Source organism: Mytilus edulis, chromosome 10 (genome assembly GCF_963676685.1).
Source record: "Mytilus edulis chromosome 10, xbMytEdul2.2, whole genome shotgun sequence".
NCBI lineage: Eukaryota > Metazoa > Mollusca > Bivalvia > Mytilida > Mytilidae > Mytilus > Mytilus edulis.
Window position 1 is genome coordinate 30,743,887 of NC_092353.1, and position 18,917 is coordinate 30,762,803.

Below are 18,917 nucleotides of genomic sequence, written 5' to 3' on the forward strand. Positions count from 1 at the left end.
CTGGGTAGTCTTTTGTAGACTACTATAACACGGTGTTATACTAAGCAGTCTCGGATGAGGTAAGGGTGTCCTCTTTCCTGGGTAGTCTTTTGTAGACTACTATAATGGCTTATTTTACTTAAATCATGTTAATAACTGACTGATATATCATTATTGAAACGCAATACCATGTCCTGACAATTACGTGTTTTAGATAGATAATAACAACAATTTCTTTTCATACAAATTTTAAAAGATAAAAGGTAAAAAACTTCATAATTGTGTCGACATTATCTTATTTCATATTATACTTACACCAACCTAGGTAATTATATATCTGTACTATTAAGAAGCAATTAAGGTGAACATCTTCCTATTTAACGTACGTCTATTCGAATTGGTGTACTTTTTAGGTCAAATTAACTTTTTTTCACGTTTTCACTCCAGTAACTCATAAAAACTTCCATTTTACAAAGAGATTAAGAGAAATAATGTATTTGATGTGAAATAAAGTTTTATTAAATTTGAACGCGGTTAAAACTCGTAGGAATTTAAACTCGACAGACACTTACGGTAGTCTGTTGTAAAAATAAAGACGGTGTTTTATGTTTATTGTAAAAATTCCTGAGAACCAGTGCAGAGATTTATTGAGTAAACAACGCATGGTCAATAGGAGGAAATAAGCCAGGATCAATATTCACAAATAATTTGACTTTGTGTGTCATATTTTCTACATGATTTGATCATATATAAAGGTAAGATTTAATTACATATTTCAATGATATTTGATATTGTACAAAAACTTTTTGTTTAAAATTTCTTCGTCATTTAACAGATAGTTTGATTATAAACTAGATGATGCAAAGAATCGATAGAGAAGTATAATAGTTGTTATTTTACACTTTATGCCAAATTTCATCCGTCAACTCCCCCTTCCTTTTCTGCGACGAGACAGAGTGAGAGAGAGAGAGTTACATATAGGAAAAAATGTATTTCATTTCAACCATATTTTATTTCAAAACGTATGTATTATATCATACTATACAGTGGGAAACCATTAAATGACCATAACGTAATTAAATTAAATACTGTGGACATTTTACATTATTTGAAAACCAGTAAACCATTTAAGCTCAACAACAAACAAGTTATTCGAATATGAAAATATTTTATAATTTTTTCAATAAATACACAAATTATTCTACAAATTTTCGGATATAAACGCGATTTAGTGTATCATGCATGTGATTGGATTAGTGTATGTTACAAATGTTTATACTGAAAGATTTATTTTACTTAAAAAAATATATTTCTTATTTGGGATTTTGTGAAAATGTTGTTTTATATTTCTGATGTCAAATCCAAGACAGAATAAGACTCATGTATTTAAAAAGAATTTTGGATATAAAAGAACATGCCTGTCCCAAGTCAGGAGCCGGCTTAGTGTAGTTCAGTGGTTGTCGTTGGTTCATGTTTGTCATATTTGTTTTTCGTCAATTGCTTTGTTATAAACTAGGCCGTAATTAATATTTGTTTGGAACGAACTTTTTCTTTGTAACCATGATTCTGGTTCCGCTGCGACTTAAAACCCACACCATGGATTACAAAATTACACCAAGACAAGATAATGAAATTTCATCTTCGCCGGACAAGTGTTACGATCTGGCACCCTCCTGTCCACGCGAAGAGGTGGGGCCGGGTAGCATGCAACCATTTGTTTGAGAGTATGATGAAATTACAATTCATTACTTTTATTATCGAAAGATGGAAAGGGAAATGCCGTATCTGGCAGGGAAAAGAATAAATCTCTAACTTCAAATCTTCAATCCCGAGTTTTGAAAGGGTTATCTCTACACAAGGAAGAATAAGTTATATCATTGATTTGAAATGAAGAATTGAAGAATATAAATTTGATTCTTCCTTATACATACATGATAATTATGTATGACTGTATTTGATCCTGGTGAAAAATTTCCCTCTCAGTAGATAAGATTAAAAACAGAGGCTCTAAACATTAATCCCGGGCGTGAAAAGCCTGTATCACGATTATAACACCTGGCATAAGGTGGCTAACAAGCTTGTAAGTATCACAACTTGCTGAAACACTCTTAGAAAACATTATGAAACCATAACTATATGCTGGGACTTTTACGTTAGTATAATAGTCCCAGCTATATGTAAAAATTAACAAGAGATATGGTATGATCGTTACTGAAACAACCAACAAAAGATCAAAACAGCTATAGCTATAAAGTACGGCCTTCAACAATAAAGCAAATCTCATACCGTTGTGGCGACATAGTAAGCTATTATATTATTTATGTACAAGTTAACTAATGAGAAAAGGAAACAACACCCGTGACCAATTTCCGTGCACAGGACACATGTAACTATGATGACAAATTGTCAATTCAAGTAATAACATGTGAGAAGCCGGAGAAACACTGATTGATTCATGGATTGATGTTTGTCTTAGATAGACCGGGTGCTTTTCGCCTTTTTAAATAGTGTAAAAATAGCAAAAAACTATATGTCTCTGTAATGAAATATAACGGCGAATTTTGAGTGAGGATAACAATTCATTTGCAATACTTTTCATTTAAACGGGATAAAAAAAATATCGGTTAAATCTTAACTTGACTAATAATGACTATTTTAATTTTTTATTCAACTTTTTAATAACTTATTTTTTACATGATTTTAAGATAAATGTCACAATTTGTTGTATAGAAGCAATTTTGGGACCCTATTATGCAGAATTTTTTTTTTTCGGTTTTCGGTCATATAGGACGGTTAAAAGAGGAGCTATATGTAGATAAAAATTTATGAATGTAAAACTATTAATAAATCTTCTGAATATAGTAATACTTAAACAACACATATTTGTGATACAGAATTTACTCAAAATTGTCTAAAATCTGCTCTTCGGGGATGGGCATAAACAAACTTCTCTATTACTTTGTCAACATTCACACTGAAATCCCGATGAATATGCAGTAATGCTATGTAACTTTCGTTGCTTATTGTTGATCGTACATTTTTTTTTCAATTACATACGTAGTACTGTGACTGATAGATCTCAGGGTCATCATGGCATGGTAGCACTCGCGAGATGTTATAAACCAGCGTACGTGTTCGGCATCGAGCGACCTCCCAATTGAATTCGTCAAAATTACATGCTAGGTCAGTTTCGTATGTTCAGACAATATTGAGATTTGTTTGTTTGTGATATTCCTACAACACGATGAGCAAAGCAGATACAGCACAAAGAAGCGATTTTCTGATAACTTGACGCGACTCCACTCTCCAGTTGCCTTATCATATGGTCTATGAACGCAAAAAATAATGAGACTTTCCAATACTGTTTTGGCGAGGTTGCAGGGTGATTGGCTCCGGTATAGTCTGTCAACCACATCGCCTCGGCATATTTTCAACGATATCGAAGGGATCTGATAATTCTAATGCCGATTGGTACATCTCATTCCAAACTGATGAACTGTACACTGTAAAATGTGCTCCAAAACTACATATCTTAGACTGAGTATTACAAATTCAAAAGTAAATATCTTGTAAAAGATACAAGTAACCTTCCGATTTTGTCATAATCTCCAAAAAAAATAAAAATTTTGAAACCAAATGTCGTTATTAATGATATTTCATCAATTAAAAAAAGTGACAATATAGGTGTTTCCTTTAACATTCAATTTATAAATTTTTATTTTGCCATTTCTTTTTTTGCATGCCGAATCAATGTGCACGCAACTTCGGAGCTACGATCTTTTTCTGAATGAACAGCTTCATCAACACTTGTAACTAGGTTGTCAGACAAATATCCGGGATAGACGGAAAAGACACCAACAGTTTTTTGTGTGTGAAAACGACGTGGATGCACGTGCTGTCGTGCCTCCGGGTAGCTACGCCCCTGCTTGACTTTCTTTAAGTATATCAAGGATTTGTATAGTAAGATCTTACTATACAAATCCTTGAGTATATCATATTAGTTTTTTTCGAATATTCTCATGATTTTTGCACAATTCGTCACAAGCTTAAAAAAGCCCAGTAACCCACACTTTTTTGGTTATTTTGGTTAAAAAAAGATGACCTTCAATGATATATACTATACCATGTATACTTTGGTAGAAGTAAATAAAAGCAACAAAACAAAAGTTAAGACCATCTTAGCCTTTTTATAATCGTTAAATATGTTTAAGATTCAAAAACAAAACAAAATATGTTTTATTCGTCAATTTTAAAGTAAAGGACAACTATTTAGAATAAAATTAAAGGTGTGCTCGAACACTCCAAAAACAACTTAATATTATCCGATCTTTACCGACTTTATTTTACCTGTCACTGATTAATTATAATGGGTTGTATTTTAACACATATTGACCGTTTTTCATTTTATATACACGGCTATGTATTCATTGCGCAGATTTGAAAGGCTGCTGACTGATATATCTTGGCCCTTCAAAATACATCGTATCTTCGGTACTCTTCTAGACTTTTCCTGTACGACAAGCGGCTAAAAAGTTTGGCAAGGCAAACTGGGTTTGAGCTGAGGTTTGGGCAAGAACAGATACTGTTCACAGGTTTGATCATTGTTGATTATTCCTTTCACAACACAATACGCAATATAGGTATAATAATCACACCAGAGCCATATGATATGTCTCTGATCACACTAGCCAGATCTTGCCATGGACGGAAAATAAGTGCCTATGATCATAATTCTATTAGTGAATCAGACACTATTAGTAGTTAGGCTGGACCCAGTGGCGGTATCATATTTTTTTGTAAGAGAAGCCCACTGTCTGACCTAAAAAAAAAGGGGGGGGGGCTACAGCCATGCTTCAGTGATTTCCTATATAATCTATGATCATCTACCAAATTCATAAGTTTCCAACAAAAACAGGGGGGGGGGGCTTCCCCCAATGGATCTGTCTATGGAACCAGAGACATACATGTATATAATACATGTATTTTAAGACATATAAATCTGAACTAAGGACTTGTGTCATCTTACATCGCAGGCGCGGATCCAGAGGGGGGGTTCCGGGGGTTGGACCCCCCCCTTTTTTTTGGACGATCAATGCATTTGAATGGGGACATGTAATTGGAACCCCCCCTTTGTCCTGGGTTAGGAACCCCCCTTTTTAAAATGGCTGGATCCGACCCTGCATCGATCTTACATCATCTAGCTGAGATTCCATGATATCAGACACTGTTCTAATAACTGAAGATCAAAATTACTCGTTTATAGGCACATATCATATCCATTGGCGGATCCACCCCTGATATCATTGGTGCCTGAGGGCAGTCTGACTCAGTGTTACAAAAAATGATGTACTTCAATATTAATGGTACAAATATAAATGGCTAAATATTAGGAAATTATGTTTTTATGACAATGAAGGGGAGGGACTATGGGCTCATCACAAGGCTATGTGCTTGCACACTATAACATCCAAGTAAAGATACATACAGGCACTCATTTTTTTCCATTCACAATTACATCAGTCTCCTTTAATAGATAGAGAGCAGAGCGCAGCTAACGTCTCCTGTTCTTTTTACACTCATTTGAAATTAAAACCTGGCCAGGCATAGTTTTAACCAATAGTTTTGGCAATACCATACAATTTGTACATAATAATGAATATCCATATTATACTTTTATTGGTTGAATAATGGAAATTATGAGACAATTCATTGCAAAACTAGAAAAGGTAAGACACCAAGCATAGGCAGATCTAAGAAGGGTTGGTGCCCCCCCCCCCCCCCCCCCCCCGCCCTCTTTTGTGGAAAAATTTGGTTGATTACCCCCCTTTTGATGAAAAAATTGGTTTATTATATAAGGAACCACTGAAGCATCACTAACAGACCCCTTCTTATGGGAGTCAGTGGGACCCCCCTTATAAAAAGTTCTGGATCCGCCACTGCCAAAAGAACATCCAATCTGTAAGATTTTCTGTATCTATATTTTTCTGAAACAGTGAAACAGGTAGGAAGTTATGGAGAAAATTTTAGAATAATTTGATGCCTTAATCTGTTAATTGACAAAAATGTGATTAATTATATTGAATATAAATATTGAGAGTGCACATTTTGAGCCTTATTTTTTTCCCTTTATCTATAGATATAATACATGCATATGAAAATTGATACATGTATTACATGTACTTGACATGAGGTATTTAAACAGAAAAATGTGCAAACCACTGGATTTGACTGAAGGAATATCACTGTTTAAAACAGTTATCGCTTTTGTCACTTTAGTAATAATTTTTTATTGTTGTTTATTACAGCTAGTATTGTGTTGCTAAATAGTGAAGCTGTCAAAAGATATTTGTTCCCACTTTTTGAAAAAAAACAAAGCGCCTGTCCCAAGTCAGGAACCTGATTTTCAGAGGTTGTCATTTGTCGATTTGTCGATGAGGTTCATAAATGTTTCTTGTTTCTCGTTTTAATATGTATTAGACAGTTTGTTTTCTGTTTAAATGGTTCTACACTAGTAATTTTTTTAGCCCTTTATTGCTTACTGTTTCGATGTGAGCCAAAGCTCCACTTTGACCTGTAAGGGTTTGCTTTTACAAATTGTGATTTGAAAGCAGTGCTTGAATGGAGAATAATGTTCTAGAGTATTTATTCCCTTTGATACTAATATCATTAAGAATCTGTTATTCAATTACAAAACTGTAGCAACAAAAAAAAAAATCCCAGAATTATTGAATTATCATAATTATTAGATACATGTACCTAGAAAACAGCATGACTTACAAAAAGAAAATAAAGACAACAATAAATAAATCATTACACATAAGATAAATATTCAACTCAAATCTATAGACAAAAATTTGGTGGAATAAAATCATATTTTCTGTATTTTATTTTGTAAATACTTAATTAGAATAGAAAACCAAGTTCCATCCTTCAACTGTTTGCTTATCCCACCTTGAATGGTAACACAAATATAGTAATAGTGTTGTATCGTAATTCTGAGATCAATCAGCAAACATGTATTGTTGTAGATGTTCCTGATGTTTTAGTGTTCATAGTGTACTGCAAGTAACTTCTCATTGTGAGCTCTGTAGAGTTTGACAATAAACCAAGTGCATATATACATATGCCTAGAAGCAAGAAACAACCTAAGACAAAACTCTATAAAGATGAATCAAGTGTGTGCACAGCTCAAAAATGATGCCATATAATTTACTATAAGGCATTATAGGTTACTGAGTACTGTAAAGACTCTGCTTAGTATGCATTGACATATACCCCATATTTGTAAGGGAGTGAAGCTTCTCGTATACCAATTTCTACATTTACATGCATAATATCAATATATTTACATTCACAATAAATCACTCAAAATTACTCCAGTCAAAAAGATTATACTATGTTACATAACTTCTTAATACAAAGTAACAAAAAAACTTATACTTGATTTGGGTTTGGGGCAGACTCAGCATTTTCTAAATTACTGACGTAGTTTAAATCAGCGTAGCAGCTATTGGAAAGCTATCAGAGCAGAGAAGTAGTTGTTTACTCAGTGCAGCTTAGGCTACAAGAGCCAGAATAACAATGTCAATAATGCACATGGAAGTAATGCTCAACTCGGTGTAGTTAGCTACAAGAGCTGGAAGCAATGTTAGATGCTACTCGGTGTACCCAGAACTGCAAGAGCTGGAAGACAAGTGTGCTACAAGAGCCGGAAGAGCATTACTTCAAATTGATGTGGATGAAGATAGCAAAACTGCTAGACAAATTTAATAGCCCATTCAAATATTAATGTACATGTACTGTACATGGAAACAAATGAAAACTACAGAATTTTAGGGAATTAATGAATTATGTATTCCCATTACCAGATTAATTAATTAATACGGCCATAAGTCAGATTGAATACATGAAATGTATGCAGTCTGAGTGCCCCAAAATTAAGTAAAAGTTATAACAACAAAAAAATATAAATCAAAACAATACATTGTACATGTATATGATCTTATCATTGTTATCACATGTATCATACTACACTACATATATTTTGTCTGTATGGGTACTTTACATTATCCCAAGAACTTGATTTCAAATGTAGTAGGTTTATAGTGCTGCTTTTAATCTTTGGTGTGCTGCTTAAACATTTAAGGAATGACTGTAATATTTTTTCTGTCTATGAAGAAATAACATTGAAAATTTGGTGCACAATGAACAAGGCGCATAGCGGTTTTTTTAACAGTGTGCACCACATTTTTTATGTTATTTCTAATAGACAGAAAAAATATTACAGTCATTTCTTATAATTTAATTCTAAATTCCATTTTAAACCGTAGAAAACCATGAAAAAACGTTGATGACGTCACGGTCACATGACTAAATTATGTCTATAAGCTATGGCCTGATAACAAAATAATGTCAGCCAATCAGAAGACGCGTTACATCCAAAATTAGATTATATTGAAATAATATGCTGAAAAAATAATATAGAACTTGAACATAGAGCACATGCTTCTGTTGTCTTTGTCACAATTAATAAATCGGCAACACAGTAATAAAACTAACCACACACTGATTCTTCTACATGACAAGAAATTTTACACCTGTTATTTTGAAGTTATAACGGTGATTTTTTAAAGATTCCCTTACCAACAAATAGAACAGCAAGTATTTGTTTTAAAATACATGATAAATGTATGCCCTGATTTTTGTATATCTGTAGTAAAACCTATTGAAAAGAGAAAAATTATAGCAATGACTTGTCATCTTTACATATCCCTGTAACCAGTAGGGAAAATGTTTTATCTGAAGCAATATCCTTAAAGTGCACATTATAATTTCAATTTAATCATCATTTCTGTAAATTCAGAAAAACTTGTGCATTTTATACTGCAATTGATGAACTATGATTAAAAATGCAAAATTGATTGATGTGATTTAAAACAAAATTCTGTACAACTAAAGCTTCCAAATTTAGTAAATGTACTAGGTTTTAATTTTGGAAAAACTTGCAAAAATTTCTGAACCAATTGTACTTTTAAATAAACAATCATTCATCATAGAGGAGATTTGAATTAAAATGTTAAATTTTTTTATTTTTTTAATTTCAGTTTGAGAAAAAGTTGAGAATAGTTCAATATCCATAATGGAGAAAATGGGCTTAATTCTCATTTAAAACAATGACTGATAAAAGGAGACATTCTGTGGCTGAGATTGTGCCACCAACACCACATAGTAAAGACAAGAAAAAATGGTCGTTTGATTCATTCAGTCCGCTACATCTGGGATTTACATTGCCATCAAAATGGAAGAGAAAGTCGTCTGCTGATGGAATTGATCCCCGTCTGAGAAAACATGCAGATGACCATGATCTTTTGGTTAAACCATCTTCAACACATAGATCCAAAAGACGTGCTTCAGTGGCCGTAATTGCCACAGAGACTACTTGTTCACTTGAAAAAAGTAGCCATCACCATGGTAGTGTTTTGTCACTATGGAGAAGAAGGTCATCCATTCAAGTTGAACAGACAGTTACTGTTGAACATAAAAGTTCCCCTGAGGAGGAAAGACCACAATCAGACATGTCCAGGAGACGAGCCTCCATTGCAGTGCCACATCTTCATATTCCTGAACACAAATTCACATTCAAATCTCCTAAATCCAAGTCAAAGAAAAACAGTAAAGAATATTTCCTGGCTGTAGTTTACCTTACCAGTGGAGATACAAGATTGGTAAGTACATTTTACCAAAAACAGTAAAGAGTATTTCCTGGCTGTAGTTTACCTTACCAGTGGAGATACAAGATTGGTAAGTATTTCCTGGCTGTAGTTTACCTTACCAGTGGAGATACAAGATTGGTAAGTACATTTTACCAAAAAGAGAATGCAGGGGTCATTCATGCCCCAATTTATGTAAGTGTCCATCGATTTTATCCATCACTTGTACATGTATCTGTAAAATTGACTACTCTAAAATGTTTTTTTCAAACAATTACAGTATATATATGGAGGTAAAATACTATCAAATTATTTGGAACTGTTAGAAAAGATATGCTCTTTCTGACTTGTAATTTGTCCACCAGTCTTAGAGACTTTAAGCTCTCATTCATGTGAATAAGCTGAATTAAAGGCTTAACATTCACGGAGGTAAAACCCCTATTTTTAGGAGTAAGTTCAGCAGTATATGATTAATAAAATTTATGACTTTTTAGACTTCGTTCACACTGATTAGTTGACTAGCTGGTTAATATTAGTCCCCTACAGACTTTACTCTAGTCTGAGGATTTTGTGCAGAGTTGTTGTCCTTGAACTTAGAAAATTCACTAAAATAATCAGTTCTCAGCACTTTTTTGGGGTCATACTTGAAGGAATTGATTTGATATGTGGTGTATTGTTTATCATGACAATTACAAACCAAGTTGGGAATTTATTTCCCGGTACAAAGATTTTTTTTTAACTGGAAGGGGATATGTATTGCAAGGCAATACACACAGAATGCTGTTGAAGTAAATTTGTCTTCCAAATATTCATTTAGGTCAATTTGTATGTGCCCATGTATAAGCTATCTTTTATATATTATGCTTTTGAAATTTCAATTAAAATTTATCACTCAGTCCCTTTGACTTGCACATAACAAACTTGAAATATCCAAATAGACCTCTTCAATGACCAACTTATTATGTAAACTGAGTACTTTTTTTGGAATTTTAACTATTTATTGAAGTAAAAATCTATAGTGGTTTAGATTTTGCCTTATATTATTATAAATAACCTGGTATACATGAATTGTTTTTGTGATGTCCACTATAAACATTGACTGAATTGTACATTCCACAGAGGATTGACCAGTTTGACAATAAGCCTGGCTACCCATGAATTTAGATAGTCTTAAAGCAGTTGATCAGAATTTATAGAATAGACTTTATCTGATGAAATAAAAAATCATATAAATGAGGGAAAAATTGGCAAATCAATAATTTTTATACAAATATATATGAATAACAGATGGCATGATGTAACAGTAAATAAAGGAAGCATTTTGAGGGGGAATGTAGATTGGTGTTATGTTATTACATAAATATCAAGAACAATCTAATACCTGTAAAAACATGAAATTAGTTCTTACTCATTTAAGAGCACAATTTAGTTTGCTGTCAAAACAATAATTGAGTAAAATCAAAAATAACATTTCTTCAAACCCTGACCACCCTTTTGATTTCTAGATCAGCCACTGTTTATGCCTATGTGCATATTTAATAATGGTTTGTAGTTTTTCTAGACTATTGTTTTCCACTCACAATAGCCTGTCCGCTTTATTATATAACGATCATTGTTACAAAGTAGGAACAAAGCTGATAACATTACTTTAATAGCAGTGTTCTTTTTCAAAATTAAAACTGCACAAATATTTGTAGTTACAATTTATAATATGTAATAATAAACTAATGTACTGTTAAATAAAATTAACTGAAAAGAATTTGTTTTGTTTTATCTCTATTCATTTAGTGCATGATGTTTTGTTTGTAAACACACATAAATATGTCACCTAGAAAAGACTTCTGCAAGATATAGTATTTTTAAATCATCTTTCTAAAGAAAACACTATTCATGTATTGATACATCTTTCAAAGGATTCAGACAAAGATCAAACGATATAAATGTTGAAATACAGTTGTTTAAATATTTTTTATGATTTAAAATTAAAGATGCTATCTTTTTCAAACAGTTAAGTACTTTGAGAGAATTTTAACTTGTAAATATTTACTAATCTATGGTGAAATGTGAAAATAATTGAAAGTCTTTAAGTACAATTTACACACACCCAAGTAAAACACATTACTTATATGGTAATAAAAATCATTGATAAATTCAAAGGAAACTATTATTGAAATTTATGTATTTTAAACAAAATCCCCAAATATTTTTTTAAATTCAGATTCTATTTCAAAATAATAAACAGGATTTGTGGTGGAAATGTAAAAATTTATAGTTCAAAACAATTGTTTTCCCGAATTTTTCTACAGCTGATGTTAACAATAGGGTTTTGATTTTGCCTATTTGTTATTTAACTTGGCGTAAGTCCGGTAAGAAGAGACACATATAACAGGCTTAGTTTTATTGTATGTCTGAAATGATTCAAATGCCTTTGGTTTCATGGGTTGGGAAGCAATAAAACATCCCCATGTATCTTTTGAGGGATTTTAAAATCAAACATATTTTGAAGTACTGACTGCATAGTATTTACACCAGTTTTTATTGGATTATTAAAAGCAAGTATGCATTGTTGAAAGCATTAGGATGATTTATTTTGTTCACTTTTCAGTGAAAGTCTTTGAATTATAAAGGTGACATTTTTCATAAGATGAACAGATAATTTATTTGAAACAGTTTTATATCGTGTTGTTGCAGTATAGACCACATCAAGTATAAATTCTTTAGAAGTTTTATATAACAAATAGATTTAAATTCTCAAATTAAAACTTCAAAAATACAAATTAAACAAAAAAATAAATAAAGCAGGATACAAATATAGACTTTTATCTATTTATTGAGCAATATATACTTGTATGTTAATGTATATGTACCTTAGGGATATATGTTCTTCAAACTTGATAAAAACTTTAATGCATTGTTTTTGTATCTTTTACTTGTTTGGAAGAGTATTCTTACTCATAGTTGTGAAAGGCATTGCCAAACGGGAAGGTCCACAATTACAATAAGTGCACCGGTTAAGGATATGAAGTGACAGTAGCAAAGGCAGATAATAATGCATCCAAAATTGTTTTCAAATTTGAAAGTATGTGTACTCCCAAAATCTACTGCTGGGTATACAATTCTAGGCATTTGAAGACAGGAATAGCTGCTGAACACTGTTGCATTCAGAATACACTAGGAACAAGTTTAGCGCCAAAAAAGGGAAATACCATCTCCAGCATTTAAAAGCAATTAGGTTTTCAATCTCTACTTTATCACTTAATTTTGACCCCATTTTTCTTCGCAATTGTCCATGCACTATTTAATTTAAAAATGTTATATTGAAATAAGAATAAAAAACAGTGGTAGATTTTTATACGACTGCAAATTTTTTTTTTGGATCGTATAATCGTATGATGTTGTCTGCGTCGTCAGCGGTGTCTGTGTCGTCGTCAGAAGACACATTTTGTTTCTGTACAATAACTTTAGTTTAAGTTAATTGATCTCTGAAATTTTTTGAAAAGGTTTAATAACACAAAACAAATTTTGGGATTGATTTTGGGGATGATGGTCCCAACCATTTAGGTTAGGGGCCCAAAAGGGTCCCAATGCAAGCATTTTTCTAGTTTCAGGATAATAACTTGTGTATAAGTATTTAGGTTGCTCTGAAATTGTTACACAATGTTGAATACCACAGGTAGAAGGTTGTGATATATATATTTTGGGGGTTTTGGTGCCAATAGTTTTGGAATTAAGGGCCAAGAAGGGGCCAAAAACATGCATTTGTGTAGTTTCTGGACAATAACTTGTGTGTGAGTGTATGGATCTCTCTGACATTATACCACAAGGTTCAATATCCGAAAGGGAAGTTTGGGATTGAGTTTGCAGGAATTAAGGGGCCTAAAAAGGGCCGAAAGAAGCTTTTTTTTAGTTTCCAGACTAACTTGTAATAAGTGAATGAATCTCTTTAGAATTGTACTACAAGGTTCCATACTACAAAGGCTTGGATTGAGTTTGGGGGTAATTGTTCCAAGGAGGTATTCAGAAAGTTTTTTTTTGGGGGGCGGGGCACTTTTTTTTAGGGTTTCATATTTTTTTTCAAAATTTTCAAATTTCTAATTTTTGAAAAGTTTCAAGAAAAAGAAGAAACCTCCAATGACATGTACAGTATTGTGCAATAGATTTGTAAAATCTTTGACCACATTTTTTGGGTGTCAGAAACCTATATCATGTCAAAATTTGATCACAATCCAAATTCAGACAGTATCAATCTTGTATATTGTGTCCAACTGTTCAGTGTTCAACCTTTTCGGTCGTATCAGGCTGTGCTCAGCGAAGCAATTTATTTCTTTATACATTTTTTTTTAGCATATGTTAATGCCTATGGCTATTTATTTGAATAATTATATAATTTCACAAACTTTTTATAACATTTATTCTTAAATCTAAGGAAATTTCTTAAAAAGACTTTTAACTTAAGGAACAATTTGCAAAGAAACGGGTTAAATATCTCTTGCAGAGACACTTTCCTTGTCGTATGTCCTTATGCACTGTTAATAGTGTTTCTATATATATTGACTCATTATCAAAATTATATATTTTCTGTTCTTTAAAGATCAATCTTTACAGAATTTGTGAAAAAATTCTATGTGCAATTTTAAAAAAAAATTAAATAGCCAAAATAAATGATATGTTACAAATATAACAATTAGTTTTTGTATTTATTCATGTACTATACTTTAACAGGCTGATGAAATATGATTTAATAACATTGATAGAGAAAAAAAGAAATTCATATGTTGATTAAAAAAGGCTGCTTAACTTGCTATTCTAAGGCTGTATATACACAAATATTTGTTATTTTTAAAAAAATTTACCCAATATAGATAAGAATGAAATAGTTTATTATTAAAAGCAATCAAATCTCTTCAGAGATCGATTATTCAATGCTAAAACAATTTTCAAACAGAATTAATTCAGCAGGCTTCAAAAACCTATCTTGAGTTTTCATGTGTTTTATGATATTCACTCAAGTAGCATAATTTCTATTTAACATTCAATGAAGATCATAATGGTGATTACCATACACTTTCAAGGATGGTCTATGAAAAAGCGTGTTTGTATGGTGTTCAAGATTACAGATATATTGAATTATATAACAATTTTTAAGTTAATATTATTTGACATAAAACACAAAGATAACATGTGCGAAAAGAAAAACAATATATAAAGTTATTGATATATCATCAAATATTGCATACCTACTTAAATACTTATAGAGCGAATAAACTGACTTTTATTATTTATATACAAAGATTGTTATAAGATCTTTGAGATTACGATTGACTTTAAAAACGTGTTATGCAATAAAGATTTTCAATAATAGGTCACGGTTTTCAATTGTTCTGCGAAGGTTTAAAGCAAGTTAAATTGAATAATTTTGAGGAAGTGTCATGTCCTTAGTTTACCGATATGTTTCTATCACTTATTTGATTTCTTTAAAAGTACGGGAAATATTAGATAAAATTATTGAACAGAAAGGGAGAGAGAGTTAATTGAATTCTATATATTAAGATTACAAACAGGAACAACATGCTGTTAAAAACTTTTGAGTCATATATTTTAAGAATTTACATTATGTTTTTTATGTTAAAATAATTGGATGTAAATGCTAATAAACACCCCAGGTACCCGGTAGTCACATTTTTACAAAAAGACATGTTATGATGTATGGAAAGGCCTTATTTGAACTGAAGTTGCGTCATTGATTCAAAGGAGTTGTGTAATATACATCAGTCAGACAGCAACCCAACAACAAAGATTACAAAACACATCTGCAGAAATGTAGAAGGCAACATGCAGTCTAAATTGTCATGAGCTGAAGTTCTACTGAGGCAGTTCAAAGTGATTTTGAACTAAAAAAGTTTAAGTACATTCCTTGTACAGCCCTTTCCATATTAATATGTCAGACACAAGCTTAACCCTTTCATAATGAGTGTATCCTGTTCAATGACCAAAACTACGAGGTTGTTTTTGCCATAGCACATGTTAAATTAATTCCTGTCAGGTAAATGGCTTGTACAAATAAATTTCAGCCAGGGAATCCCCAGAAAAAATTAAATTCAGGATTGAAAGTGTTAAGTATTCACATAATCTGACCAGGTCAATTGATAACCTAAGAGCGCCAAGAAATGGTCTATGATGCTGTTATGAAAATGGTTCTATTAGTTACAGAGAAAAAAAGGGAATGCCTCGATAAAAGTGTCCAATCCCTTTTATGGATATGACAAATGTAATTACTGGAACAGTTTTTATGTTACTTCAGACTAGTATAGAGGCAATAAATGAAATAATAGAATACTACATTAGTGGTTCCTTTATCTGAGTTGGATGGATTTCTGATCTTCTCTGTCTAAGAACAAGATTGTTCACCTAGCTCTGTACAGTACAGATTACCCTGCAAATAAGAAATAAGATATTCCTATAATCTGAATTAAATGTACCAAACTTACAATTTGGATGTACACATCTGAAATGCTCTGGAAATAAAGCCAAAGAATACATACATTGAGAGCTATATATCTTAATAGCCGTCTTTGCATAACAAATTACCGATCTTAATTTTTTTTGCCAAATTTACCAAATCTGTCGACAAGTTTTTATGGAGTAATTTGTAGTTGGCATTACTTTGGAATTACATCAACTGATCTTTACTGAGAACCTAGTTAGCGGCAAATATTTGGCACATTATTATATTATAAGTTTCACATGGAAAAAATGAATATTTCAGTTATGTTTTCCTGGTGCATCAAGTTTTAATTCAATTTCAAACAATAAACATTCAATGTATAAATTGTCCACTTATAAACCTTAACTGTAAATTTCATAGGTAGTTAACTAGCATGCATGGCCAAATATAAATCATAGTTAACATGAGAGAAAACAACCTTGTGATCTCTTTAGTAAATTTTTATTTAAGTAACGACTTTTCTAAAGAAAATATTATTGACCATTGTTTAATTTAGAAAGGAGTCATAAAGTTTAATGTCTTCTTGTGAATATAAATTTTGGTCAATATTTGATTAATGTTTTAATTGTTACAATTTTTGACATGTTTTTGTCATTTTGCTTGCAATGAGTTTTAATATATAAGGACTTACTATGATTATAGTGAATATTTAAGGGTCTGTGAAATAAAAGATAAAAGAGTATATTATCAATTATGTAACTAAAAAAAGGTTTTGTCCCTAGTTGTTAGGTCCAAAGCTTTCTTTAAATATTTTAGATAACAACATGAATGACAAATAATTACATTACATGTTTGTTTCATAAGAATCTGTACTTTTGATTGGCTGATCACAAAGAATTTCTAAATTGAATTTTTATTTCTCAATTAATATTGCATTATTCATGACTTCATGTGCTTCCCTTGACAATATGTCACATCAATGCATGTGAAAACAATTGAGAATCTTGGTATAGCTTATAATTTCATGGAATGTATCACATAAATTTTATGATAAAAATTAAATGCTTCTTTATGTAATGTTACAGGGGTGTAAAAGCGTTGTTTGTGCACACATTTTTACATTGTGATGACCGTCCTATATATTCATCATCCACGCACAAACTTATCTCAAAAAAAATATATCTCTGTACTTTAACCTCAGTTTCAGGTATAGAGATGGGATTTTTTCTGTGACAAGTGCTTTTGACCATCCACAAGAACTTGCTTTCATTCAATGTTCAGTACTTCAGAATTTGATTTAGTTTGTAGTGTTGATTGGCTATGTAGTTAACATGTAGTGCATCAGACTGCATCTTACAAAATGTGCATCAATCTACACTTTAACACACAACTATAAAATTACAAAAAGAAGCATTTAATTTTTAAGTGAACACTATGAACTAATTCCTGGTCAGTATTTCATGTCAGCCACCAGAAGTCAAAAATGTTTGGACAAAGTCACTATCATCAAAATTTAAAAGCATCTGATTCTATTATGGTTGAAACTGCTGGATTTTACATATATTTGTTTTTAGATAATCTTGTACATATCACAAGAATGGTATTTAGAAAGACATTCTCAGTGCAAGTGGATACCTTGTGAATCTATATGATTCTTTTCTTATAAAACATTTTTTCTCTAAATCTTCAGTTTTAAAAGTACAGTTGCTTGTTTTGTTTTGTATTTATGAAATATTTATGTTAAATTATACAACAATGTTGTTTTTATATATATTAAAATTGATTATTTTTCAATGCTTTACAACTAACATAACTTAAAAGAAATAGGTGTTCTATAAATTGACATAATCTCTGAAAATATGAGATAGTTTGTAGATAACATTGATATAGACTGAAATAAACTTGATTAAGATTGATTGCACCATCCATTTGTTGATACTGAAATCCAATCACGATCACAAGTGCTTTGTTTATAAATAAAACTTTTACATCTTTGTTAAAGATAGGAACATAATAGTTTGTATTGTAGCCAAAGCTTTGTAATTTGTCTCATTGCTGTTCAATGTGTATTGGACTTGTAAGTTTAAGTAGTAAAACATTGAGATAGATCTAAGCAGATGTCAGTGCCAATGAGACAACTCTCCATCCAATTTAGACTTGCTTTCACTCAAAAATTGCTGATTCATTTTTTTTGGACAATCAATGCAATTGAATGGGTATATATGGTTGGAACCCCCCCTTTTTTTTGATGATCAATGCATTTGAATAGGTTTATATGGTTGGAACCCCCCTTTTCATTTTGGATATGGACCCCCTTTATAAATGGCTGAATCTGTTCCTGTAGTTGTAATCTTCCTTTCAAAAAGGCAAATGATTGGTTCCAATAAAGTGACTTCAGGATATTTTGACTGACTTTTTCACAGTAATATTTATTGTACCTCCAGCCTTTGGCCTCACCTCTATGGATAGAATTAACCCTCTATGGATCTGTTGTAGTCAGTAGCAAACCATATCTTTCAATCATTGGTTTGTTTCTAAGACTTACAAATAATTGAGGATCTGTGAGTGAGTGAGAGTCATTATGTAACATTACTAAGTTGCACTGCTAATTTTACTATTTAGTTTTATAAAAATGAAGTTGGCAGGTTATTGTGTTGATAGATACATCAAAAAGCTTTACCCCCTACAAAGATACAGGAATCAGTCTACTGTCTGTTTCTTAAACATCTATTAATCAATAATCATGGTATTGTAAGTTTATCCAGAATCATGTTGTACATTCA

General features: G+C 31.6%; 1 protein-coding gene across 4 annotated transcripts in view; it reads left to right on the plus strand.

Annotated features, from left to right (window-relative positions):
* Window positions 1-265: 265 nt before the first annotated feature.
* Window positions 266-18,917, plus strand: part of LOC139490884 (rho GTPase-activating protein 20-like) — a 190,355-nt gene continuing 171,703 nt past the window's right edge. The window contains exons 1-2 of one of the 4 annotated variants that reach the window (XM_071278006.1): window positions 266-734; window positions 9,084-9,704. In XM_071278006.1, coding sequence (XP_071134107.1) covers window positions 9,153-9,704 — 552 coding nt within the window. In that variant the 5' untranslated portion in view covers window positions 266-734; window positions 9,084-9,152. The other 3 variants (XM_071278007.1, XM_071278010.1, XM_071278009.1) reach the window with 3 other exon arrangements.